General features: G+C 36.4%; 1 protein-coding gene across 5 annotated transcripts in view; it reads left to right on the top strand.

Annotated features, from left to right (window-relative positions):
- CCDC148 (coiled-coil domain containing 148) overlaps window positions 1–23700 on the top strand; it is a 313368-nt gene that overhangs the window by 176821 nt on the left and 112847 nt on the right. For all 5 annotated transcript variants that reach the window (XM_065931579.1, XM_065931581.1, XM_065931580.1 and 2 more), the window contains one exon: window positions 7336–7476. In XM_065931579.1, the coding sequence (XP_065787651.1) occupies window positions 7336–7476 (141 nt within the window). The remainder of the gene's footprint in view (window positions 1–7335; window positions 7477–23700) is intronic.

Raw genomic sequence — 23700 nt, 5'->3', positions numbered from 1 at the left:
AGGGCCAAACTCTGGAGGCTTTGTAGTTCATAGTTGGGAGCTTAGACTTCACCCTAAGAGTGATGGAAATCTTTAAAAGTATAGGAAGTGAGATGGGAATGTGGGCAGGAAATAAAACCAGTGTGGATGCAGGATGTATTCTGATAGCGCTAGGATGGAAGGCCTGAAGATAGAATCGAATGTATGTCCAAATGATAGTCAGATGCAGTCTACAGGACTTGGTAATGGATTATATGTGGAGTGTCAAGGACAGGCAGTGTCAGGATGATCCTTGAGAATCTGGCTTGTGCAAACTGATGGTATTTGCACAGCGATCCTGTAAGGTGTGTGCCATTTTTATCCCATTTTACATTATACTGAAGTTAGAAGTTGTTAAACAATGTGCCCCAGGGAGTGCCATTAATAAGTCACAAGGGTAGGACTAAATCACTGGTTTCTGATTTCAAAACCTGGATTCTCTCATTATGCTTCTTGGTTGACCGCAGAAAGGATAAGGACTGTGGCTTAATGATGGCGGCACAGTAGCTTTGGTCTTTATAGCACACAGTCATAGAATCTCAGCATTGAAAGAGATTATAGAGAATTTACTGCTGTGTTTTTCAAGCTTCTTTCACTGTGACCTACATGAGAAATGTTTTTTACATCACAAATGAATATATATATACACACACACATACACACACACACAGAGAATGGAAATAAAAATTTCCTGAAACAGCATTGCTGTAATGACATGAGATGCACTCTGATATTTTCTTCCATAAAAATATGCTAGTTCCCATCCATAAAATTTATTTCATTATCCACTAATGAGTTATAACCCTTTGTCTGAAAAACTGATTTAGTGCTCTTCATTTTTTGAAGAGGATTTGAGGCCCAGAAATGGGAATTGGTTTCCCTAGACTCATCGTCAGCAGGCAAGTGATTTCCTGACTGTTAACCCCATTTTCTGAGTCTATTATGCAATTTGACTTTGTCAGCTTTGTAAATATAGTACAATGATAGGTTTGTAAGTTTTGTCCCTTAGGAAAAAATATCTGTTGACAGTTTTTCACTTATTAGCATTTAGTTTGTTTCTTCCTCTGTAAGTCTTATTTTACACTAAGGTTAAGACCCTCTAGGACCTGTTTAAATGAAACTTTGCAAGATTTTATTTGAAAAGAAAAGGACATGAAACAGTCAGATAATAGTGCATGATCATTGAGATTCTCAAAAAGACTAGTAAAAAGTCACAGAAAATGGAAAGCAGTTATCAAAGAGAGGTGATCAAAGAATGCACCTATGAAGTCACCCAAGAAACCAAGGGACAATTGTGAAACCAAGAGGAAAAACCAAATCTTTCCACTAAGCAAAAATGCCAAGGAGAGAACAGGAAGTTTTAATAATGTATTCAAAAGCACAGGTACTGTATTTCATGAGTGGAGTTTAAACATAAATGGAACATATAAGATAAAAAAAAGCTTAGGTAATATTGAAAAATGGTGGGACATTTGGAAAGAATTTAATGAAACTATCAGACTGTTAAAGATTCAATAAAATGAACATTTGAAATTTACTCAGCTGTAGAAGCTTATAGGAACATTTAAGGAGAAGATAGAAAAAGATTTGCAAAAAAAGGAAAAGATTTGCTTGGCACTCTTTGCACATATCCTCTAACACTGCTAGAAATATAATTCATTATTGAAAATCCTGACAAGGTTTTCTGGATATTTTCCTTGTCTGACAAGCAGAAGTGGCACTTGGGAATCCTGGAAACAGTTATGATGGGGAAAGCAGGGATCCATCATCACAGGGTGGAAGACTCAGAAAATGATAACGTGTTTGGAGAGGGTACTTTTCTTTCCAAAGACCTATCCAGTGGGGGAGAAAGGGAAATATTGTTTATCTACCTGCCAAGCATAGCCTCAGAGCCTTATCTGTGTGTTTATCAATAAGTATTTCTTAAACCTTTAAAGTGCCAGATACCATGCAAGACTGGAGAGAGCCCCCAAATAAGACAAATCTGGTCCCTGCCCTTAAGAAGTTTGTAGCCAAGTCTGAGATACGGGCAAGTCTAAGTGGCTCAATGCCGATGTGTGCCGTAATACAAGAGAGGGGCAAGATGCTAGGGAAGTTGGGAAGAGACACCTGATCTGGACATGGTAAGTTAGGGAAGACTTCTAGGAACAAATGATGTCTAAGTTTAGGCTTGAGTAGGATAAGGAAAAGTTAGCCAGATGAAGCATGAAGAAGAGAGAGCTTGCTTGTTTCAAGGATTACTTGACACTGTGATTAATGCATTTACAAAGCGTAGGCCTAGCACACAGTAAGCCCTCATATATGGCAGTTCTTAATATTTTATCATAAGTTATAAACACTGCTAAATAGTACTTTCCCATATAAAACAATACACATGATACAATGTTTCCACAAATAATGGCTGATAGAATTCACAGTTAGTGTTTAATTGTCTATTATTATTTAACAGGCTCATAAAATACTGATGTTCCTCATTGCAATTCATTTTGTTTGAAGAAAACTATAGAGCATATTGTGGTCTCTATAGATAAGGAAAATAGAAAATAGAATCAGAATATTAGGACTTAAAGAAACTACAGAAGTCACCTGATCCAGTGGTCCACTTTAATATGGGAGAAAACTAGGCTAGCCATTTGCTCAAAGTAACAATGTTGTTGGTTAGTGGCAGAGAAAAGACAAAAAGGCTGGTATTCTGACCAGCAGTTTAATACTATTTCCTTTATACTGTGTTGCCAACTTCAGAGTTATTTGCAATGCTGTCAACTTTGATGTAAAATTGTGTTGATATTTTTACCTTGATATTAATTTCCATTATTGCCTTTGAAGTTTACATTGGCTTCATTTTGTGTTTTTCTAGTACTTGATTCATTCTGAAAATATGCATGTTAATTAATTTCCCTTGAACTATTTAACTTTTACATCAAGAGCAAAGGATCCATGTAATACTACTAACCATTTCCATTTTAAATCCTTAATTTATTATTGGCAACAGATTAACATATTTTAAACTTCATTTGTTCTCTGTTAGGTTAAGGTTTCATTCAAAGACTGTACCTTTGGCAGGAATATTAAACAAAGAATTAACTAAAGAACTGGAAAAAGTTCTGTAGTTAATAATCTAAATAATATATTTCCTTATAATGTGCTCTGGACTACCACTGTGGTAATGTTCTTTCCTGGTTGTTATTGCTACACAGTTATGTTCGCATGCTCCATTTAAAGCTATATAATTACCAAACCTTTTAAAATAAAAACCACTAAAATGTTCTTCTGGGGTATTCTTCCTTTTGCTCACGGTTTGCTCTTCTGCACTTCAGCTTATTGTGCTTATATTGATTCCTCTGCCCACCCGTCAGCTTTCTTGTTCTTGGACTTGAAAATACCATAATCGGTTGTCATTCGCTCCTCATGGAAAATCCTCTGGCTGCCTCTGTGGGGATCCACTGGGTACAGATTTTTTCAATGGCACCCTTTTCCCAGTGGAGTCTTCACTGTATCCATTATGTATCACAAAAAGCCCCATTACCTTACCTCCTGGATACTAACTGTTGCAGAGCCTGTTCTCATTGTCATGATCTCAAAACTCCATCTACTTAGGAGGATGTAATGCTAGCTTCAACAATGTCCTCTCCTTCAATTTTCACCTTATTTTGTGGGGGAGAGGGGATATAGTTATAATTACAGATGATATTGTGAGTTATTGATTGTAGACAAACTTCTAACAGTCCCTGACCATTCTCAAGATTCTAGTATGAAGTAGAAGCTATTTAGTTTCAAAAGGCTGATGCTGACTTGCTCCAGAGTTTTTGTTCCAGCAATTCATTCATATATGTGCACATAGTTTAACATCTATAACCCATTGGCTTTTGATTGCTCAACTTGCATTTGTTTTACGATTTATAGTGTATGCCCCATTTTAAAAACTACCATAATCTTTTCTGGAGAACAGGAAAAACATTGTTTAGACTTGCAAATGACAAGAAGGGTAAACTGGGAGATCAACTGGGGTACCTGAATTTTATTGGTGTGGTTATTCTCTTGCTATCTCTCTAACTATATCTCTCTAACTTGGTATAGTTATACCAGTATAACTATACTGGTTATACTCTTGCTATTCTATTCTATATATAGAATATTCTATATTCTAGCAAGAGAATATACTATTGTATACATATATGGTATACTATATATATATATATATGACTATAGCAAGAGAATATACTATTGTATTGTATATTCTCTTGCTATTCTCTTGCTATACATAAAGCTATAAGCTATATGCTTATATTTGGCTTCATAAATCATACAACATTACATGTGCAAAGTCATTCAATGATAATTCCCATAAATTAGTCTTAAATCAAAAGTGAGTAAAATAGTTTCAAAACACAAACTTTTTTCTATTGAAACTTATAGGAATAGTCCCAATACTCAGAAAGGCTGAATGTGTACTGTTTTTCTTTACATTAGTTCACTGCTTCTCAGGTCTTATTGTCTGAGAACCTTGAGACTCCAGTGTTTTATTATACAAATCTCTTTGGACATACATTATATTTTATGTTTCTTAAATAAAAATTTTAATACAGAAAAATGTAGACATATATAAAAGTCTGTCATTATTCAACTTCAGCAATTATCAACTTACTAGTCATGTTTTTTTCATCTATACCCTTACCTACTCTCTCATGCCTGTGCAAATACCCAGATATTATATCATTTCATCTATATTTTAGTATTTATCTCTAAAATTAAAAAGACTCTTTATAAAAGAATAACCATACTATGATCACACCTAAAAACTTGAACAGTGTTTCCATAATAGCATCTACTTACTAATCAATATTGAAATATATCTGTTTTGTATTTTTTTTTACATTTGGTGTATTCAAATAAAAAACTAAAATGGTTGCTTGTTTCTCTTTGATGTTAAGATTACTCAGTGGTTTCAACTGTTGTCAGCCTGATCCATCCATTACTATAACATTTCCTATCAGCTCAGTTCAATTTCAGTAGCAAATGATTATCATGAACGAGAACCCATTATTTCATTATGCATTGCAAAAGGGTATATTCTAATGCTATCATTTATTTTTTATTTATTTGGTTCCATTTGGAAATGTTATTTTGGTAATTTAAATATGTATTACTTGAGCATCTATCATGTGCTAGCACTCTGCTAGACAGTATAAGGGGAAAACAAAATACCTATATATCATGGCCTCTGCTCTAAATGGAAATAGATATATTATGTTCAAAATAATTAGAGAACAGTTATGATATGGTTAGTGAAATAACAAAAGAGATAAATGTGGATTGGAGAATGTTTAGTGGCAGATATGGGACATGTGCTGGGCCAAGAAGCATTTTATGAAATAGGGGAAACTGAGGGCATTTCAGGTGGGGGAATAGTTTGGGTCACACCATGAGGCAAAGAATAAAGATGGTGGTATAAAGAAAGGAACAGGGAAAAATCTTACCTAGAGACTACACATTAACAAGGTTAAAATGGGGCATTAGTTGGAGGTGAGGACAAGTGCATTAGATAACAAACAGAGAGGTTGAGGTTGACAAAAGATAGCAATAGATTTAGGAGTATAAGGTAGACACAGGAAGCAGGAAGAAGGGAAGAGAGCAGTATCAACTGGTGGAGAGGCAGGGGAGGACAGTGTTATAGCCAAGGAATGAAAGAGTTTTAAACATGAAGAGGTGGTTGACAGAGTTAAATACCACCATAAGGTTAAAGAAACGGGGACTAGTCCAGGAAGGAGACCCCTGGCAATATTTGACAGGGCACTTGATTTTGATATAGCATATTACAGACAGAGGGTAGATAAAGGAAGGAATGATTTGGAAGTAATAGGTTAGGACAGAAGGCATAGATGATCTTATTCTAGGAATAGGGTCCAAAAGAAGAAGGTAAATATGGCTAATATTATCAGTATTTGGGGAAACCTCAGTATTTGAAAACCAAAAGTCTGAATTTTTTGATATTCCTTCTATTTTGATAAATAGAGCAAAATATGTTTTTAGAAAACAAACTTTGAATAATGAAAGTGCAAAAAGAGCTTAACTAGTTATTTTAGTTCACCATATTTTATGATATTTTATTTACTCAATTTTCATTTCATATATTACCACAGTGAATCATGCTTATATCAAATATATGACAATGATATATTAAACTGAGAATGCTAGTTTCTTCCTTTTCCAAAAAAAGATTTTCTGCACAGGTATCCATCTCCTTCCTCTCTGCTTTGTTAGCTATATGTGTACATGGAATGTGTGTTTGCTTTTATTTTGTTAGTTTTATTGGTTTACTGCTCACAAATATAAGATATGTTTATTATAAACATTTTTTAAAATTCTGTGAAATGCTTCTATTCAGAGATAAACAATATTATTATTTTGGTAGATCTTCCAAATCTCTTTCTATGCAGAGATAGATAGACGATATTTTATTTTAATAAGATCGTACCATGAATGTGGATTTGCACCTGCTTTTTTACATCTAATAATAGGTTGTAGATATTTTCTGTGTTGATGAATATGGAAATATAGATACTTTTTCAATGGGAGTCGTTGCATGATTATGCCGTAATTAATTTAAGCTATTTCTTGTTGTCAGACACTTACGACTCTCCAGTTTTTCTGTTTAAGCAGCACTGCAATGAACAAATGGTAATTTGTGCCCATGTCCTCTTGATCATCTTCTTTGAATAACTTCTTCAAAGTGGGATGATGAGTGAAAGACTATGTATATTTCATATTGTGATATATATTTACATATTACCCAGTGTTCTCTAGAAGTGCTGTACCAATTGTATTTCTACCAATAACACCTATTAGTACCCAGGAAGTTCTTTTAAATGTCTCAATTTTTTTCATCTTCATTCGGGCTCATTTTCTTCACTTATAAAAATCAGGATGAACCATATCAGGGATTCTTAAGAGTTTTAGGATATTAAGCCCATTTGAAAACTGTTGACTAGAAAATAGAAATATTGTTCCAGAAAAACACATCTGCAAAAACACAAGACTTTTACATAATATTTATGAGAATTCACAGATCTTTTGAAATCAAATCACAGACTCTTTAGAATTTCGTTCCATGAGTCCAAGTGAACAGCCTCTGAATGAGGTGATTTTTACAGTTGCTTTCTACACTTTACACATACATCACACACTCATGTGCATGCAGAATTTTAATGTGTCCTTGGAACGTCTTTAACATCTGCTTGATACAAAACCTAGTCTCCTTATGATCTGTGAAATCACTTGAGTGTATTTATTTATTGGATGAATTTCTATTTTTTTCAGGTTCTTCAGTGGCGAGCCCGCCAGGAAGAGGTAACAAGACTGGAAATGGAAATCTCTGCCAGAAGAAGAGAAAAGGAAGAGGAGAAAGAGAAACTATGGAAGAAGAAGGAATTGCTACAAAGAGAAGAGAAGAAAAAAGAGGTATTTATACTGTTGCTGCAAATGTGTGAATGAATATTTAATTGCCTGATTGAGATTTGATTAACCTTGGTCTTTGGCATGGAATCCTCATAGGCAGTTCTTAGAAAGTTTCATGAGGTTCTAGTGGAGTCTTGCTTGAATGTATTTGAGCTTCAGGGATTTATGTACCTGGAGGAAAACCCACTTTATTGACTTCATAAGCACAAGTACTTGTGATTAGAACAGATACTATTGATAAAGAAAAGACAGGGTTTGTGGTTGTTGTTAAAGCATGTTCTAAGTAGGGACATGGCAAAGCCAGAGGTACTGGAATAGCATTTTGGTTGACTACAGTACAGCAAAAGACTGTAAAAAGATGTATTTATTGGAAAATACACTATACTAGGGTCAGTACAATTCATAGAAGCCCAAAAGTTCCTTTAAAGAATTTACTTATTGGTTTATTATGTGTTAGATTGTTTGGTTTTTCATACTGATACAAATTCATCATCCTATTTTTGAATGAACATTGGTTTCCCAATCCTCAAAATATTGATTAAAACACTTATTTTTAAAAAGGTATTTTTAATTTTTATTATTTTTGCTTGTACCATGTAGCTTGTTGGATCTTAGTTCTCTGACCAGGGGTCGAATCCATGTCCTATGGAGAGGAAGTGTGGAATCCTAACCACTGGACCTCCAGAGAATTCCCCAAAATACTAATAGCTTTAAAATAATTATTGATAGCCTGTGGAAGATAAAACATATTTCAGAGGGGATTTAAAAATATATATAGGGTATATATTTAGATATTTTATTTGTTCATATCACAAAAGTGATAGAATTTATAGTAAAGAATACATTTCTTTAAGATTTTATGACTTGTGTGGATATAATTCACAAAAGACAATTTATGACCAATTCTACAACATGAAGAAAGGAATTTCCATTAATCTGTATTGACTTGATCTGGACAATATGTAAAATGTTTTCTTTTGGAGTTGCTTAAAGTGCTAAGAATGACTAATTCATAGTCCTTGATGAATAAATGTTTGTTTCATGAACACAGTTGCTATACTTTAAGCTATATGGTCCATTGAAACCATATGAAACTCTTGTCTAGAAGTTTTTCCTTTAAAATTCAACCTGAAGAAAAAAATAACACTGTGTTTTTTAAAGCTAAAAGTCAGGTTTTCTACATTTTTAGACTTCAGTTATCATTATTCTTGCGTGGTTTGTGCTCTTATGTCAGCAAATTGTTGTAGAGTCAATATGTGTGAAAAACAACATGTATAGAAATTATATAATTTTTGACAAAATGAGCTACAAAGAAGATGTAATTTACAGTTTAATTTCTAAGTGAGTACATTAAGTGGTTTCATCAAGTCCCCATCAAAAGAGGTACTCATAAATATCAACTATGTTTCAAATAATGTAGGGCTTCCCTGGTGTCTCAGATGGTAAAAGAACTTGCCTGCAATGCAGAAGACCTGGGTTGGATTCATGGGTTGGGGAGATGTCCTGGAGTAGGAAATGGCAACACACTCCACTATTCTTCCCTGGAGAATTCCATGAACAGAGGAGCCTGGTGAGCTACAGTCCATGGGATCTCAGAGAGTCAGACATGACCGAACAACTAAAAACAAAAACAAACAGATGTGACCTAAACACATTTCTGGGGAAAACTTATCAATTCCAACATTTGCTGTTATGAAACTACAGTATTGGAAAAGCATATCCTTAGAGATTTGTCATCTACCTGTGTGCCTTTCATAAAACTTCCTTTCTATAGATTATTATGACCATGAAAGGATGCATTTTGAAACATTTTTTGCATGTAGTGTCATTTTAAGTGCCATACACAGAGCACATCATGTGAAGTGCCAGGCTGGATGAATCACAAGCTGGAATCTAGATTTTGGGGAGGAATATCGACACATATATGCAGAAGATACCACTCTAATGGCAGAAAGCCAAGAGAAACTAAAGAGCCTCTTGATGAGGGGGAAAAATGACAGAAAAAAAACTGGTTTAAAACTCAATCATTCAGAAAATGAAGATCATGGCATCTGGTCCCATCTCTTCATGGAAAATAGATGTGGAAAAAATGAAAAGAGTAACAGACTTTATTCTCTTGGACTCCAAAATGACTGTAGCAGTTACTGCAGCCATGAGATTAAAAAGAGTCTTGCTTCTTGGAAGAAAAGCTATGACAAACCTAGACAGCATATTAAAAAGCAGAGACATCACTTTGCCAACAAAGGTCTGTCTAGTCAAAGCTATGGTTTTTCCAGTAGTCATGCATGGACGTGAGAGTTGGACCATAAAGAAGACTGAGCACTGAAGAATTGATGCTTTTGAACTGTGGTGCTGGAGAAGACTCTTGAGTGTTCCTTGGACTGCAAGGAGATCAAACCAGTCCATCCTAAAGGAAATCAACCCCGAACACTCTTTAGAAGGATTGATGCTGAAGCTGAAGCTCCAATACTTTGGCCACCTGATGTGAAGAGCTGAATCATTGGAATAGATCCTGATGCTGAGAAAGATTAAAGGCAGGATGAGAAGGGGATGACAGAGGATGAGATGGTTGGATGGCATCACTGACTCAATGGACATGAGTTTGACCAAGCTCCGGGAGTTGGTGATGGATAGGGAAGCCAGACATACTGCAGTCCATTAAGTCGCAAAGAGTCAGACATGACTGAGCGACTGAACTGATCTGGATTGATCTTGGCCTAACACCAAAACAGCAGCAACCACAACAAAGAAAACAGTGATGGAATGAATAATGAGCTCTAAGTCAAATTCATGGTCAACCTCTTGCAAATGTATGCAACCAAGGTATCTATTTTATTTATTTTCTTTTAAAAATTACTTCTTAACATTTAGAAAAAAATTAAAGTACAGAGTTTGATGAAATCAAGACATTAGTACTCATCACCTAGCATTGAAACTGTTAACATTTTTCATTCTGTTTCATATTTAATTTTATAGGTAATATTGAAGTCTTCTTTTGAGGACTTAACTCCGTACTATTTCTCTTCTTACCACCCCAAAGGAGTCTTGACCATGAATGTTATTGCTATCTTTCAGACCATCTATTGCTTTTAATATATTTTAATTCTTTTACTTTTTTCATAAATATTTTCACACTGTATCATTTTGCAGCACGTGCTTTTTTATTTAACCATGCATTTTGAGATATAGCCATGTTAATAGAGACAGCTAGTTTATTCTTTTAATGACTATATTATGTTTCACTGTAGAACTAGGTTACCATTTATCCATTCTTTGATTGGTTGACATGGAAGTTTCTTAAGTTTTGTTCTTGAAACTGTACTGCAGCAGCCACCACGTGTATAATGACCGGGGCATGTATGCACAGCTTTCTCTAGGGTATACCTTGGATGGGAATCACTGTGTTGCAGGATTTGCATGTTTTCAACTTTATAAGACTTCTTTTACTTCATAAAATATTTAAATTATTCTTTTTGATTTTTGCCAATCTGATAAATCCCTTTTATGAACCACAGCCGTGTCATGGCAAAGATGCTTACATAACTCAGTGAAGCTGTGAACCACATCGGTAAGGCCATCTAAGATAGATGGGTAACAGTGAAGAATTCTGACAAAATGTGGTCCCTTGAAGGAGGAAATGGCAATCCATTCCAGTATTCTTGCCATGAAAATCCCATGAAGAGTATGAAAAAGGCAAAAAGCTATGACACCAGAAGATAAGCCCTGCAGGTCAGAATCTGTCCAATGTGCTACTGGGGAAGAACAGAGAACAACTACTAATAACTCCAAGAAAATGCTTTGGCTGGGTCAAAGCAGAAACAATGGTTAGTTGTGGATGTGTCTGGTGAAAGTAAAGTTTGATGCCATATAGAACAAAATTGCATAGGAACCTGGAATGCCAGGTCCATGAAGCAAGATAAATTGGACATGATCAAGCAGGAGTTGGCAAGTTTGAACATTGACATCTGAGGAATCAGTGAACAAAAGTGGAGTGGAATGGGCAAATTTAATTGAGATGACCATTATATATACTACTGTGGGCAAGAATCCCTAAAAGAAATGGAGTGGCCCTCATAGTCAACAAAAGAGTCTGAAATGCACTACTTGGGTGCAATCTCAAAAAATAACAGAATGATCTCAATTAGTTTCCAAGGCAGACTGTTCAAAATCACAGTAATCTAAGTCTATGTCCCAACCACTGATGCTGAAGATACTGATACTGACTGATTTTGTGAAGACCTACAAGACCTTCTACAACTAACACCAAAAAAAAAAAAAAAAAAAAAGATGTCCTTTTGATCATAGGGTATTGGAATGCAGAAGAAGGAAATCAAGAGATACCTATTTGGAGTAACAGGCAAGTTTGACCTTGGAATACAAAATAAAGCAGAGCTTAGGCTAACAGAGTTTGTCAAGGGAACACATGGGTCTTAGCAAACATGTTTTTCCAACAACCCAAGAGACGACTCTACAAATGAACATCACCAGATAGTCAACACTGAAATCAGACTATGTTCTTTGCAGCTAAAGATGGAGAAACTCTATGCAGTCAATAAAAATAAGGCCTGAAGCAGACTGTCACTTAGATCATAAGTTCCTTATTGCAAAATTCAGGCTTAAATGGAAGAAATTAGGGGAAAACATTAGGCCATTCAGATACGATCTAAGTCAAATCCCTTATACAGTGGAGGTGATGAATAGATTCAAGGAATTAGATCTGGTAGACAGAATGTCTGAAAAACTATGGAAGAAAGTTAGAACATTGTACAGACAATGGTGACCAAAACCATCCCAAGAAGAAAGAAATGCAAGAAGGCAAAGTGATTGTCTGAAGAGGCTTTATGGATAGCTGAGGAAAGAAGAGAGCAAAAGACAAGAGAGAAAAGGAAAGATTATTCCCAACTGAATGCAGAGTTTTAGAATAGCGAGGAGAGATTATAAAGCCTTCTTAAATGAACAATGCAAAGAAATTGAGGAAAACAATAGATTGGGAAAGACTAGAGATCTCTTCAAGAAAATCGGAGATATCAAGGGCATGTTTCATGCAAGGATAGGTACAATAAAGATCAGAAACTGTAAGGACCTAACAGAAACAGAAGAGATTAAGAAGAGGTGGCAAGAGTACACAGAAGAGCTATACAAAAAAGATCTTAATGACTTGGATACCCACAATGGTGTGGTCACTCAACTAGAGCTGGACATCCTGGAGTGTGAGGTCAAGTGAGTCTTAGGAAGCATTACTACGAAGAGAGCTAGTAGAGGTGATAGAATTCCAGCTGAGCTATTTAAAATTCTAAGAGATGATGCTGTTAAAGTGCTGTACTCAATATGTCAGCAAATTTGGAAAACTCAGCAGTGGCCACAGAAGACTGAAAAAAGTCATTTAATTTTCATTCCAATCTGAAAGAAGGTCAATGCCAAAGAATGTTCAAACTGTGCTCATTTCACATGCTAGTAAGGTTATGCTCAAAATCTTCCAAGCTAGGCTTTAGCAGTACATGAATTGAGAACTTCCAGTACAAACTATATTTAGAAAAGGCAGAGGAACCAGAGATCAAATTGCCAACATTAGTAAATCATGGAAAAAGCAACGGAGTTCCAGGAAAACACATCTACTTCTGCTTCATTGACTGTGCCAAAGCCTTTGACTGTGTGGGTCACAACAAACTGTGGACAATCTTTAAAGAGAGGGGGTTACCAGACCGCCTTACCTATCTCCTGAGAAACCTGTATGCGGGTTAAGAAGAAACAGTTAGAACTGGACATGAAAGAGCTGACTGGTTCAAAACTGGGAAAGGTGTACTCCTACTGTGAAGGACAGTGAAGTCTGGCATGCTGCAGTCTGTGGGGTTGCAAATAATACACTGATCAAAAGAACCAAGAGTAGAAAAACAAGTGGACATAGAAGAATAATAAAAAAAAGAATTCCTAGATTTTAAGCTCTGCTTCTTTAGGATTGTGGGGCTTAAAAGAGTTATTGAATAGCCCCATGATAGGCATACTTCTAAGATGGACCCTGAGATTTCCTGCTCTCCTGTGATACATACCCTGTATCATACACCAGATATCTGTAAATATCTAACTGGGTTATATTATATGGCATAAACAGCCTTGAGAAAGGGAGATAACTTGGGTGGGTTTGAAGTAGTTGCATGAACCCTTTAAAAGCAGAGAATTTTCTTTGGCTGTCCTAGCCCTGTAACTATAACAGACCGAATATTGCCAGAAAGAAAGAAATGAGTTTGGAAGCAAATTTTTCTTTAAAGCTTCCAGATGAGGGCTCAGTTTTGTCAACACTTTGATTTTAGCCTTGTGATGTCATGACCAAAGAACCCAGCAATGCCTTGCTGAACCTCTGACTTACAGTATTCTGAGTTAATAAGTGAGTATTGTTTCAAGTAGCTAAATTTGTGCTAGTTTGTTGCACAGTAGTTTAAAAAAATAATATAGATTTTAGTGTCTGGAAGTGAAATGCTACTGTAACAAATACATAAAAATATGGAAATCTTTTTGGCTTTGGGAAGCAGGGAGAAATTGGAAAAATTTTGAGGAGCATGATAGAAAAAAGACTAGGATGCCTTGAACAGACCATTAGTGTTAATAGAAATATTGGTGTTTAAGATGCAGCTGGTGAGGATTCAAAGGAAGTGGTGAACGTGTTGTTAGAAATTGGAGAAAGGAGAATCACTGTTATGTTATGGCACTAAAACCTAGGGAATTTTGTCCTGTAGTTAAATGGAAAAGCTTGCTATATAATGAACTAAAATTTCCGAGATGTTGAACATACTACCTGTGTTTTTATTTTGCTTCTTACAGTAAAAGGGAGTGAGATAAATTGAGAGAGGAACTGTTAAACTAAAAAGAATGAAGACTCGATGCTTTGGGAAACTCTCCACCTATCCAATTGGAAAGATTCTAGACTTAAGAGGTTATTTCCAATAGCACTGAGAAAAAGCTGAAAGTGTTAGTGTGCAGCCGTTTGTTAATAACCTTGGAAAGATCAAAAGGCCAGTGTATGCATTCATATAAATGACCCTTCCAAGAGATAAGGAGTGTTTCTCATAGATACTCTCTAAGTAGAGGACCTCAGAGAAGTTTAAGGGCAATTTCTCTCAACCACATCAGTAGAAAGCAAAAGAGAGAAGGGTTCATGTAAAAAAGACTTGTGTTTATTGGTTTTTGTCTAATGGAGAGAATTCTGTAAAATCCACAAAGTCCCACTGGGTTCTTGAGAAAATTTTATCAAAAATGCTGTAAGATTTTACTGAAAGGGACAGAGAGAATGAATTGAAAGGAGGTTAATGGAGCCCCCAAATTCTATTGGCAGGGGGCAGGCTGATAAAACTGCTCAGCCACCTGGCATTCCTAATAGTGCTACTATGGAATCAGACCACCCATCTAGGCTCAAAAGAGCTCTGTTAACTCTGTTAACTCCCCACCAGCTTGCACATAGAATAATTGTATCAGCTCTTAGTAAGATATATTGACAGTCTGACTGTTTGTGACCCCATGGACTGCAGCATGTCAGGTTTCCCTGTCCAACACCAACACCCAGAGCTTGATCAAACTCATGTCCCTCGAGTCGGTGATGCCATCAAACCAGCTCATCCTCTCTCATCCTCTTCTCCTCCTGCCTTCAATCTTTCTCAGTATCAGGGTCTTTTCAAGTGAGTCAGTTCTTTGCATCAGGTGGCCAAAATATTGGAGGTTCAGCTTCAGCATCAGTCCTTCCAATGAATATTCAGCACTGATTTCCTTTAGAATTGACTGGTTTGATTTCCTTGCAGTCAAAGAGATGCTCAAGAGTCTTCTCCAACACCAGAGTTCAAAAGCATCAATTCTTCGGTGCTGGTGCTCAGCTTTCTTTATGCTCCAACTCTCACATCCATACATGACTACTGGGAAAACCGTAGCTTTGACTAGACGGACCTTTGTCAGCAAAGTAGTGTCTCTGCTTTTGACAGTATTGACAGTATGATTGTATATAATCCCATATGGGTCCTAAAGATCCAAATAGACTGATCATTCATTCCCTTATTTGCTTATTCAGTAAGTATGTACCAAGTGCCTTTAATGTGATACATATTACACTCAGTCCTTCATGCAACTGTAAGAGTTCACTTCATGCAAACAGAAATTGGCCTTTCTCTGAAGTCTTTTTAAAAGGGTGTGTTTGCCCACTGTGCCACAAAGATAATGTGCAATTCTTGGTTAAGTCAATAGAAGTTCTTGTTAATAATACAGAAGAATTTCTCTTTTTAATTTAATTTATTTTAATTGGAGGCTAATTACTTTACAATATTGTGGTGGGTTTTGCCATATATTCACATGAATCAGCCATGGGTATACATGTGTTCCCCATCCTGAACCTCCCTCCCACGCCCCTCCTCATCCCATCCCTCAGGGTCATCCCAGTGCACCAGCCCTGAGCAGTCTGCCTCATGCGTCGAACCTGGACTGGGGATCTATTTCACATCTGATAATATACATGTTTCAATGCTATTCTCTCAAATCAACCCACCCTCGCCTTCTTCCACAGAGTCCAAAAGTCTGTTCTTTACACCTGTGTCTCTTTTGCTGTCTCGCATATAGGGTCATTGTTACCATCTTTCTAAATCCCATATATATATATGTGTTAATATACTGTATTGGTGTTTTTCTTTCTGACTTACTTCGTTCTGTATAATAGGCTCCAGTTTCATTAACCTCATTAGAACTGGTTCAAATGCATTCTTTTTTTTATAGCTGAATAATATTCCATTGTGTAAATGTACCACAGCTTTCTTATCCATTCATCTGCCGATGGAGATCTAGATTGCTTCCATGTCCTGGCTATTGTAAACACTGCTGTGATGAACATTGGGGTACATGTGTCTCTTTCAATTCTGGTTTCCTCAGTGTATATGCCCAGCAGTGGGATTGCTGGGTCATATGGCAGTTCTATTTCCAGATTTTTAAGGAATCTCCACCCTGTTCTCCATAGTGGCTATACTAGTTTGCATTCCCACAAACAGTGTAAGAGGGTTCCTTTTTCTCCGCATCCTCTCCAGCATTTATTGTTTGTAGACTTTTTGATAGTAGCCATTCTGACTGGCGTGAGATGGTACCTCATTGTGACTTTGATTTGCATTTCTCTGATAATGAGTGATGTTGAGCATCTTTTCATGTATTTGTTAGCCATCTCTATGTCTTCTTTGGAAAAATGTCTGTTTAGTTCTTTGGCCCATTTTTTGATTGGGTCGCTTATTTTTCTGAAATTGAGCTACAGGAATTGCTTGTATATTTTTGAGATTAATTCTTTGTCAGTTGCTTCATTTGCTATTATTTTCTCCCATTCTGAAGGCTGTCTTTTCACCTTGCCTATAGTTTCCTTTTTTGTGCAAAAACTTTTAGTTTAATTAGGTCCCATTTGTTTATTTTTGCTTTTATTTTCATTACTCTGGGAGGTGGGTCATAGAGGATTCTGCTATGATTTACATCAGAGAGTGTTTTGCCTATGTTTTCCTGTAGGAGTTTTATAGTTTCTGGTCTTACATTTAGATGTTTAATCCATTTTGAGTTTATTTTTGTGTATGGTGTTAGAAAGTGTTCTAGTTTCAGTCTGTTACAAGTGGTTGACTAGTTTCCCCAGCACCACTTGTTGAAAGAGATTGTCTTTTCTCCATTGTATATTCTTGCCTCCTTTGTCAAAGATAAGGTTTCCATAGGTGGATGGATTTATCTCTGGGCTTTCTATTTTGTTCCATTGATTTGTGTTTCTGTCTTTGTGCCAGTACTACACTGTCTTGATGCCTGTTGCTTTGTAGTAGAGCCTGAAGTCAGGCAGGTTGATTCCTCCAGTTCCATTCTTCTTTCTCAAGATTGCTTTGGTTATTTGAGGTTTTTTTGTATTTCCATAAAAATTGTGGAATTATTTGTTCTAGTTCTGTGACAAATACCATTGGTAGCTTGATAGGGATTGCATTGAATCTATAGATTACTTTGGGTAGTATACTCATTTTCACTATATTGACTTCCAATCCACAAAGATGGTATATTTCTCCATCTGTTTGTGTCACCTTGATTTCTTTCATCAGTGTCTTTTATTTTTCTATATACAGGTCTTTTGTTTCTTTAGGTAGATTTATTTCTAAGTATTTTATTCTTTTCCTTGCAGTGGTGAGTGGAATTGTTTTCTTAATTTCTCTTTCTGTTTTCTCATTATTAGTGTATAGAAATGCAAGGGATTTCTGCTTGTTAATTTTATATTCTTCAACTTTACTATATTCAGTGATTAGCTCTAATAATTTTCTGGTGGAGTCTTTAGGGTTTTCTATGTAGAGGATCATGTCATCCACAAACAGTGAGAGTTTCACTTCTTTTCCAATCTGGATTTCTTTTATTTCTTTTTCTTCTCTGATTGCTCTGCCTAAAACTTCCAAAACTATGGTGAATAGTAGTGGTGAAAGTGGGCATGCTTGTCTTGTTCCTGACTTTATGGGAAATGCTTTCAATTTTTCACCATTGAGGGTAATGTTTGCTGTGGGTTTATCATATATGGCTTTTATTATGTTGAGGTATGTTCCTTCTATTCCTGCTTTCTGGAGGGTTATATATATATAACTAAATATATATATATATAAAATAAATGGATGTTGAATTTTCTCAAAGGCTTTTTCTGCATCTATTGAGATAATCATATGGTTTTTATCTTTCAATTTGTTAATGTGGTGTATCACATTGATTGATTTGCAAATATTGAAGAATCCTTGCATCTCTGGGATAAAGCCCACTTGGTCATGATGTTTGATCTTTTTAATATGTTGTTGGACTCTTTGCTAGAATTTTGTTAAGGATTTTTGCATCTATGTTCATCAGTGATATTGGCCTGTAGTTTTCTTTTTTTGTGGCATTTTGGTCAGGTTTTGGTATTAGGGTGATGGTGGCCTCATAGGATGAGCTTGGAAGTTTACCTTCTTCTGCAATTTTCTGGAAGAGTTTGAGAAAGATAGGTGTTAGCCCTTCTCTAAATTTTTGGTAGAATTCAGCTGTGAAGCCATCTGGTCCTGGGCTTTTGTTTGTTGGAAGATTTCTGATTACAGTTTCAATTTCTGTGTTTCTGATGCATCAGTTAAGACTTTCTATTTCTTCCTGGTTCAGTTTTGGAAAGTTATACTTTTCTAAGAATTTGTCCATTTCATCCAAATTGTGCATTTTATTAGCATATAGTTGCTGATAGTAGTCTCTTATGATCCTTTGTATTGCTGTGTTGTCTGTTGTGATTTCTCCATTTTCATTTCTAATTTTGTTGATTTGATTCTTCTCCTTTTGTTTCTTAATGAGTCTGGCTAATGACTTGTCTGTTTTATTTATCTTCTCAAAGAACCAGCTTTTAGCTTTGGTGGTTTTGGCTATGGTCTCCTTTGTTTCTTTTGCATTTATTTCTGCCCTATTTTTAAGGATTTCTTTTCTTCTAGTAACCCTGGGGTGCTTCATTTCTTCTTTTTCTAGTTTCTTTAGGTGTAGAGTTAGGTTATTTATTTCATTTCTCTCCTGTTTCTTGAGGTAGGCTTATATTGCTATGAACCTTCCCCTTAGCACTGCTTTTACATTGTCCCATAGGTTTTGGATTGTTGTGTTTTCATTTTCATTCATTTCTATGCATATTTTGATTTAGTTTTTATTTCTTCTGTGATTTGTTGGTTATTCAGAAGTGTGTTGTTTAGCCTCTATATGTTTGTGTTTTTAATACTTTTTTCCTGTAGTTGACATCTAATCTTACCGCATTGTTATCAGAAAAGATGCTTGAGATTCTTTCAATTTTTTTGAATTTACCAAGCTAGATTTATGGCCCAGGATGTGATCTATCCTGGAGAACATCCTGTATGCACTTGATAAAAAGGTTAAATTCATTGTTTTGGGGTTAAATGTCTTATAGGTATCAATTAGGTCTAACTGGTCCATTGTATCATTTAAAGGTTGTGTTTCCTTTCTAATTTTCTCTTTAGTTAATCTATTCATAGCTGTGAGTGGGGCATTAAAGTCTCTCACTATTACTGTGTTATTGTTAATTTCCCCTTTCATACTTGTTTTCATTTGCCTTACATATTGCAGTGCTCCTATGTTGGGTGCATATATATTTATAATTGCTATATCTTCTTCTTGAATTGATCCTTTGATCATTATGTAGTGCCCTTCTTTGTCTCTTTTCATGGCCTTTATTTCAAAGTCTATTTTATCTGATATAAGTATTGCTACTCCTGCTTTTTTTTGGGTCTCCATTTGTGTGAAATATCTTTTTCCAGCCATTCACTTTTAGTCTGTATGTGTCCCTAGGTTTGAGGTGTGTCTCTTGTAGACAGGATATATAGGGATCTTGTCTTTGTATCCATCCAGCCAGTCTTTGTCTTTTGGTTGGGGCATTCAACTCGTAGCTCAGATCCTGAACTCCTTACTGCCAAATTCAGACTGAAATTGAAGAAAGTGGGGAAAACCACTAGACCATTCAGGTATGACCTAAATCAACTCCCTTATAACTATAAATGGAAGTGAGAAATAGATTTAAGGGACTAGATCTGATAGACAGAGTGCCTGATGAACTATGAAAGGAGGTTCATGACATTGTACAGGAGACAGGTATCAAGACCATTCCCAAGAAAAAGAAATGCAAAAAAGCAAAATGGCTGTCTAGATAGGCTTTACAAATAGCTGTGGAAAGAAGAGACGTGAAAAGCAAAGGAGAAAAAGAAAGATAAACCCATCTGAATGCAGAGTTCCAAAAAATAGCAAGGAGAGATAAGAAAGCCTTCCTCAGTGATCAGTGCAAAGAAATAGAGGAAAATAATAGAATGGGAAAGACTAGAGAACCCTTCAAGAAAATTAGAGATACCAAGGGTACATTTTATGCAAAAATGAGCTCAATAAATGACAGAAATGGTAGGGACCTAACAGAAACAAAAGATATTAAGAAGAGGTGGCAAGAATACACAGAAGAACTGTACAAAAAAGATCTTCACAACCCAGATAATCACGATGGTGTGATCACTCACCCAGAGCCAGGCATCCTTGAATGTGAAGTCAAGTGGGCCTTAGGAAGCATCACTACAAACAAAGCTAGTGGAGGTGATGGAATTCCAGCTGAGCTATTTCAAATCCTGAAAGATGATGCTGTCAAAGTGCTTCACTCAATATGCCAGCAAATTTGGAAAACTCAGCAGTGGCCACAGGCCTGGAAAAGGTCAGTTTTCATTCCAATCCCAAAGAAAGGCAATGCCAAAGAATGCTCAAACTACCACACTATTGCACTCATCTCACACACTAGTAAAGTATTGCTTAAAATTCTCCAAGCCAGGCTTCAGCAATATGTGAACCGTGAGCTTCCAGATGTTCAAGCTGGTTTTAGAAAAGGCAGAGGAACCAGAGATCAAATTTCCAACATCTGCTGGATCATCAAAACAGCAAGAGAGTTCCAGGAAAATGTCTATTTCTGCTTTATTGACTATGCCAAAGACTTTGACTATGTGGATCACAGTAAACTGTGGAAAATTCGAAAAAAGATGGGAATACCAGACCACCTGACCTGCCTCTTGAGAGACATGTATACACATTAGGAAGCAACAGTTAGAACTGGACATGGAACAACAGACTGGTTCCAAACAGGAAAAAGAGTACGTCAAGGCTGTATATTGTTACCCTGCTTATTTAACTTATATACAGAGTACATCATGAGAAATGCTGGGCTGGATGATACTCAAGCTGAAATCAAGACTGCTGGGAGAAGTATCAATAACCTCAGATATGCAGATGACACCACCCTTATGGCAGAAAGTGAAGAACTAAAGAGCCTCTTGATGAAAGTGAAAGAGGAGAGTGAAAACATTGGCTTTAAGTTCAACATTCAGAAAACTAAGATTATGGCATCCAATCACATAACTTCATGGCAAATAGATGGGGAAACAGTGGAAACAGTGTCAGACATTGTTTTCTGGGCTGCAAAATCTCTGCATATGGTGATTGCAGCCTTGAAATTAAAAGACACTTACTCCTTAGAAGGATAGTTATAACCAACGTAGACAGCATATTAAAAAGGAGGGACATTATTTTGTTAATAAAGGTCTATCTAGTTGAGGCTATGGTTTTTCCAGTGGTCATGTATGGATGTGAGAGTTGGACTATAAAGAAAACTGAGCACCAAAGAATTGATGCTTTTGAAATGTGGTGTTGCAGAAGACTCTTGAGAGTCCCTTGGACTGCAAGGAGATCCAACCAGTCCATCATAAAGGAGATCAGTCCTGGGTGCTCATTGGTGGGACTGATGTTGAAGCTGAAACTCCAATACTTTGGCCACTTGATGCAAAGAACTGACTCATTTGAAAAGATCCTGATGCTGGGAAAGATTGAGGGTAGGAGGAGAAGGGGACGACAGAGGATGAGATGGTTGGATGGCATCACCGACTCAATGGTCATGGGTTTGGGTAGACTCCGGGAGTTGGTGATGGAGAGGGAGGCCTGGCGTGCTGAGGTTCATGGAATCACAAAGAGTTGGACTTGACTGAGTGACTGAACTGAAGTGATGATCCCATTGCCATTTACTTTGTTGTTTTGGTTTCGAGTTTATAAACTTTTCTGTGTTTCCTGTCTAGAGAAGATCCTTTAGCATTTGTTTAAGAGCTGGTTTGGAGGTGCTGAATTCTCTGAGCTTTTGCTTGCCTATAAAGCTTTTGATTTCTCCTTCATATTTGAATGAGATCCTTACTGGGTACAGTAATCTGGGTTGTAGGTTTTTCTCTTTCATCACTTTAAGTATGTCGTGCCATTCCCTTCTGGCTTGAGGAGTTTCTATTGAAAGATCAGCTATTATCCTTATGGGAATCCCCTTGTGAGTTATTTGTTGTTTTTCCCTTGCTGCTTTTAATATTTGTTCTTTGTGTTTGATCTTCGTTAATTTGATTAATGTGTGTCTTGGGGTGTTTCACCTTGGGTTTATCCTGTTTGGGACTCTCTTGGTTTCTTGGACTTGGGTGGCTATTTCCTCCCCATTTGAGGGAAGTTTTCAACTATTATCTCCTCAAGTATTTTCTCATGGCCTTTCTTTTGGTCTTCTTCTTCTGGGACTCCTATGATTCAAATGTTGAGGCATTCAACATTGACAAAGGTCCCTGAGGTTGTCCTCATTTCTTTTAATTCTTTTTTTTTTTTTCCTCTCTGCTTCATTTATTTCCACCATTCAATCTTCCACTTCACGTATCCTATCTTCTGCCTCAGTTATGCTACTGTTGGTCCCCTCCAGAGTGCTTTTGATCTCAGTTATTGCATTATTCATTATTGATTGACTCTTTTTTATTTCTTCTAGGTCCTTGTTAAACTTTTCTTGCTTCTTCTCTATCCTTGTCTCCAGACTATTTATCTGTAACTTCATTTTGTTTTCAAGATTTTGGATCATTTTTACTATCATTATTCTGAATTGTTTTTTGGGTAGAGCCCCTATCTCCTCCTCTTTTGTTTGGTTTGGTGGGTTTTTATCATGTTCTTTTATCTGCTGAATATTTCTCTGCCTTTTCATCCTGTTTAGGTTGCCGTGTTTGGGGTGGCCTTTCTGTTTGCTGGAAGTTTGTGGTCCCTCTTTATTGTGGAGGTTCCTCCTTGTGGGTGGGGTTGGACAAGTGGCCTGTCAAGGTTTCCTGGTTATGGAAGCTTGCATCAGTGTGTTCTGGTGGGTGGGGATGGATCTCTTCTCTCTGGAGTGCAATGAAGTCTCCAGTAGTGAGTTTTGAGGTGTTTATGGGTTTGGTGTGACTTTTGGCCGCCTGTATTTCTGTGCTCAGGGTTATGTTCCTGTGTTGTTGGAGAATTAGCTTGGTATGTCTTGCTCTGAGACTTGAGGAGATAGAGGTGACCTGGGGGAGAAAAAGGAGAGTCAAAAGGGGAGAGAGCAATCAAGCTAGTAATCACACACTAAGTAAAAATGGGCGCTGAAGATTGGATTCTTAAAGGTAGAAAGTTGATAACAAATACCAAAAATCAAAGATTAGAAATCTAGAATAGAGGTTAGACTCTCAAAAATACCCTATTAAAATAACAAAGAAAAATCACAAAAATTAGAAAAAATATATATAAAGTTTGCTTTAAAAATAGGTGGTTTTTTTTGCAAGGTAATAGTAGGTTATAAAAATGAAAATTAAAGGATTAATAGAGGACTTAAAAATATTTTTTTAATTTAAAAAATGATAATAGTAAAAATATATCTAG

Source organism: Muntiacus reevesi, chromosome 3, assembly GCF_963930625.1.
Source record: "Muntiacus reevesi chromosome 3, mMunRee1.1, whole genome shotgun sequence".
NCBI classification, from domain to species: domain Eukaryota; kingdom Metazoa; phylum Chordata; class Mammalia; order Artiodactyla; family Cervidae; genus Muntiacus; species Muntiacus reevesi.
Note: the sequence above shows the minus strand (reverse complement) of the source record. Positions and strands in the feature narration are given on the sequence as shown.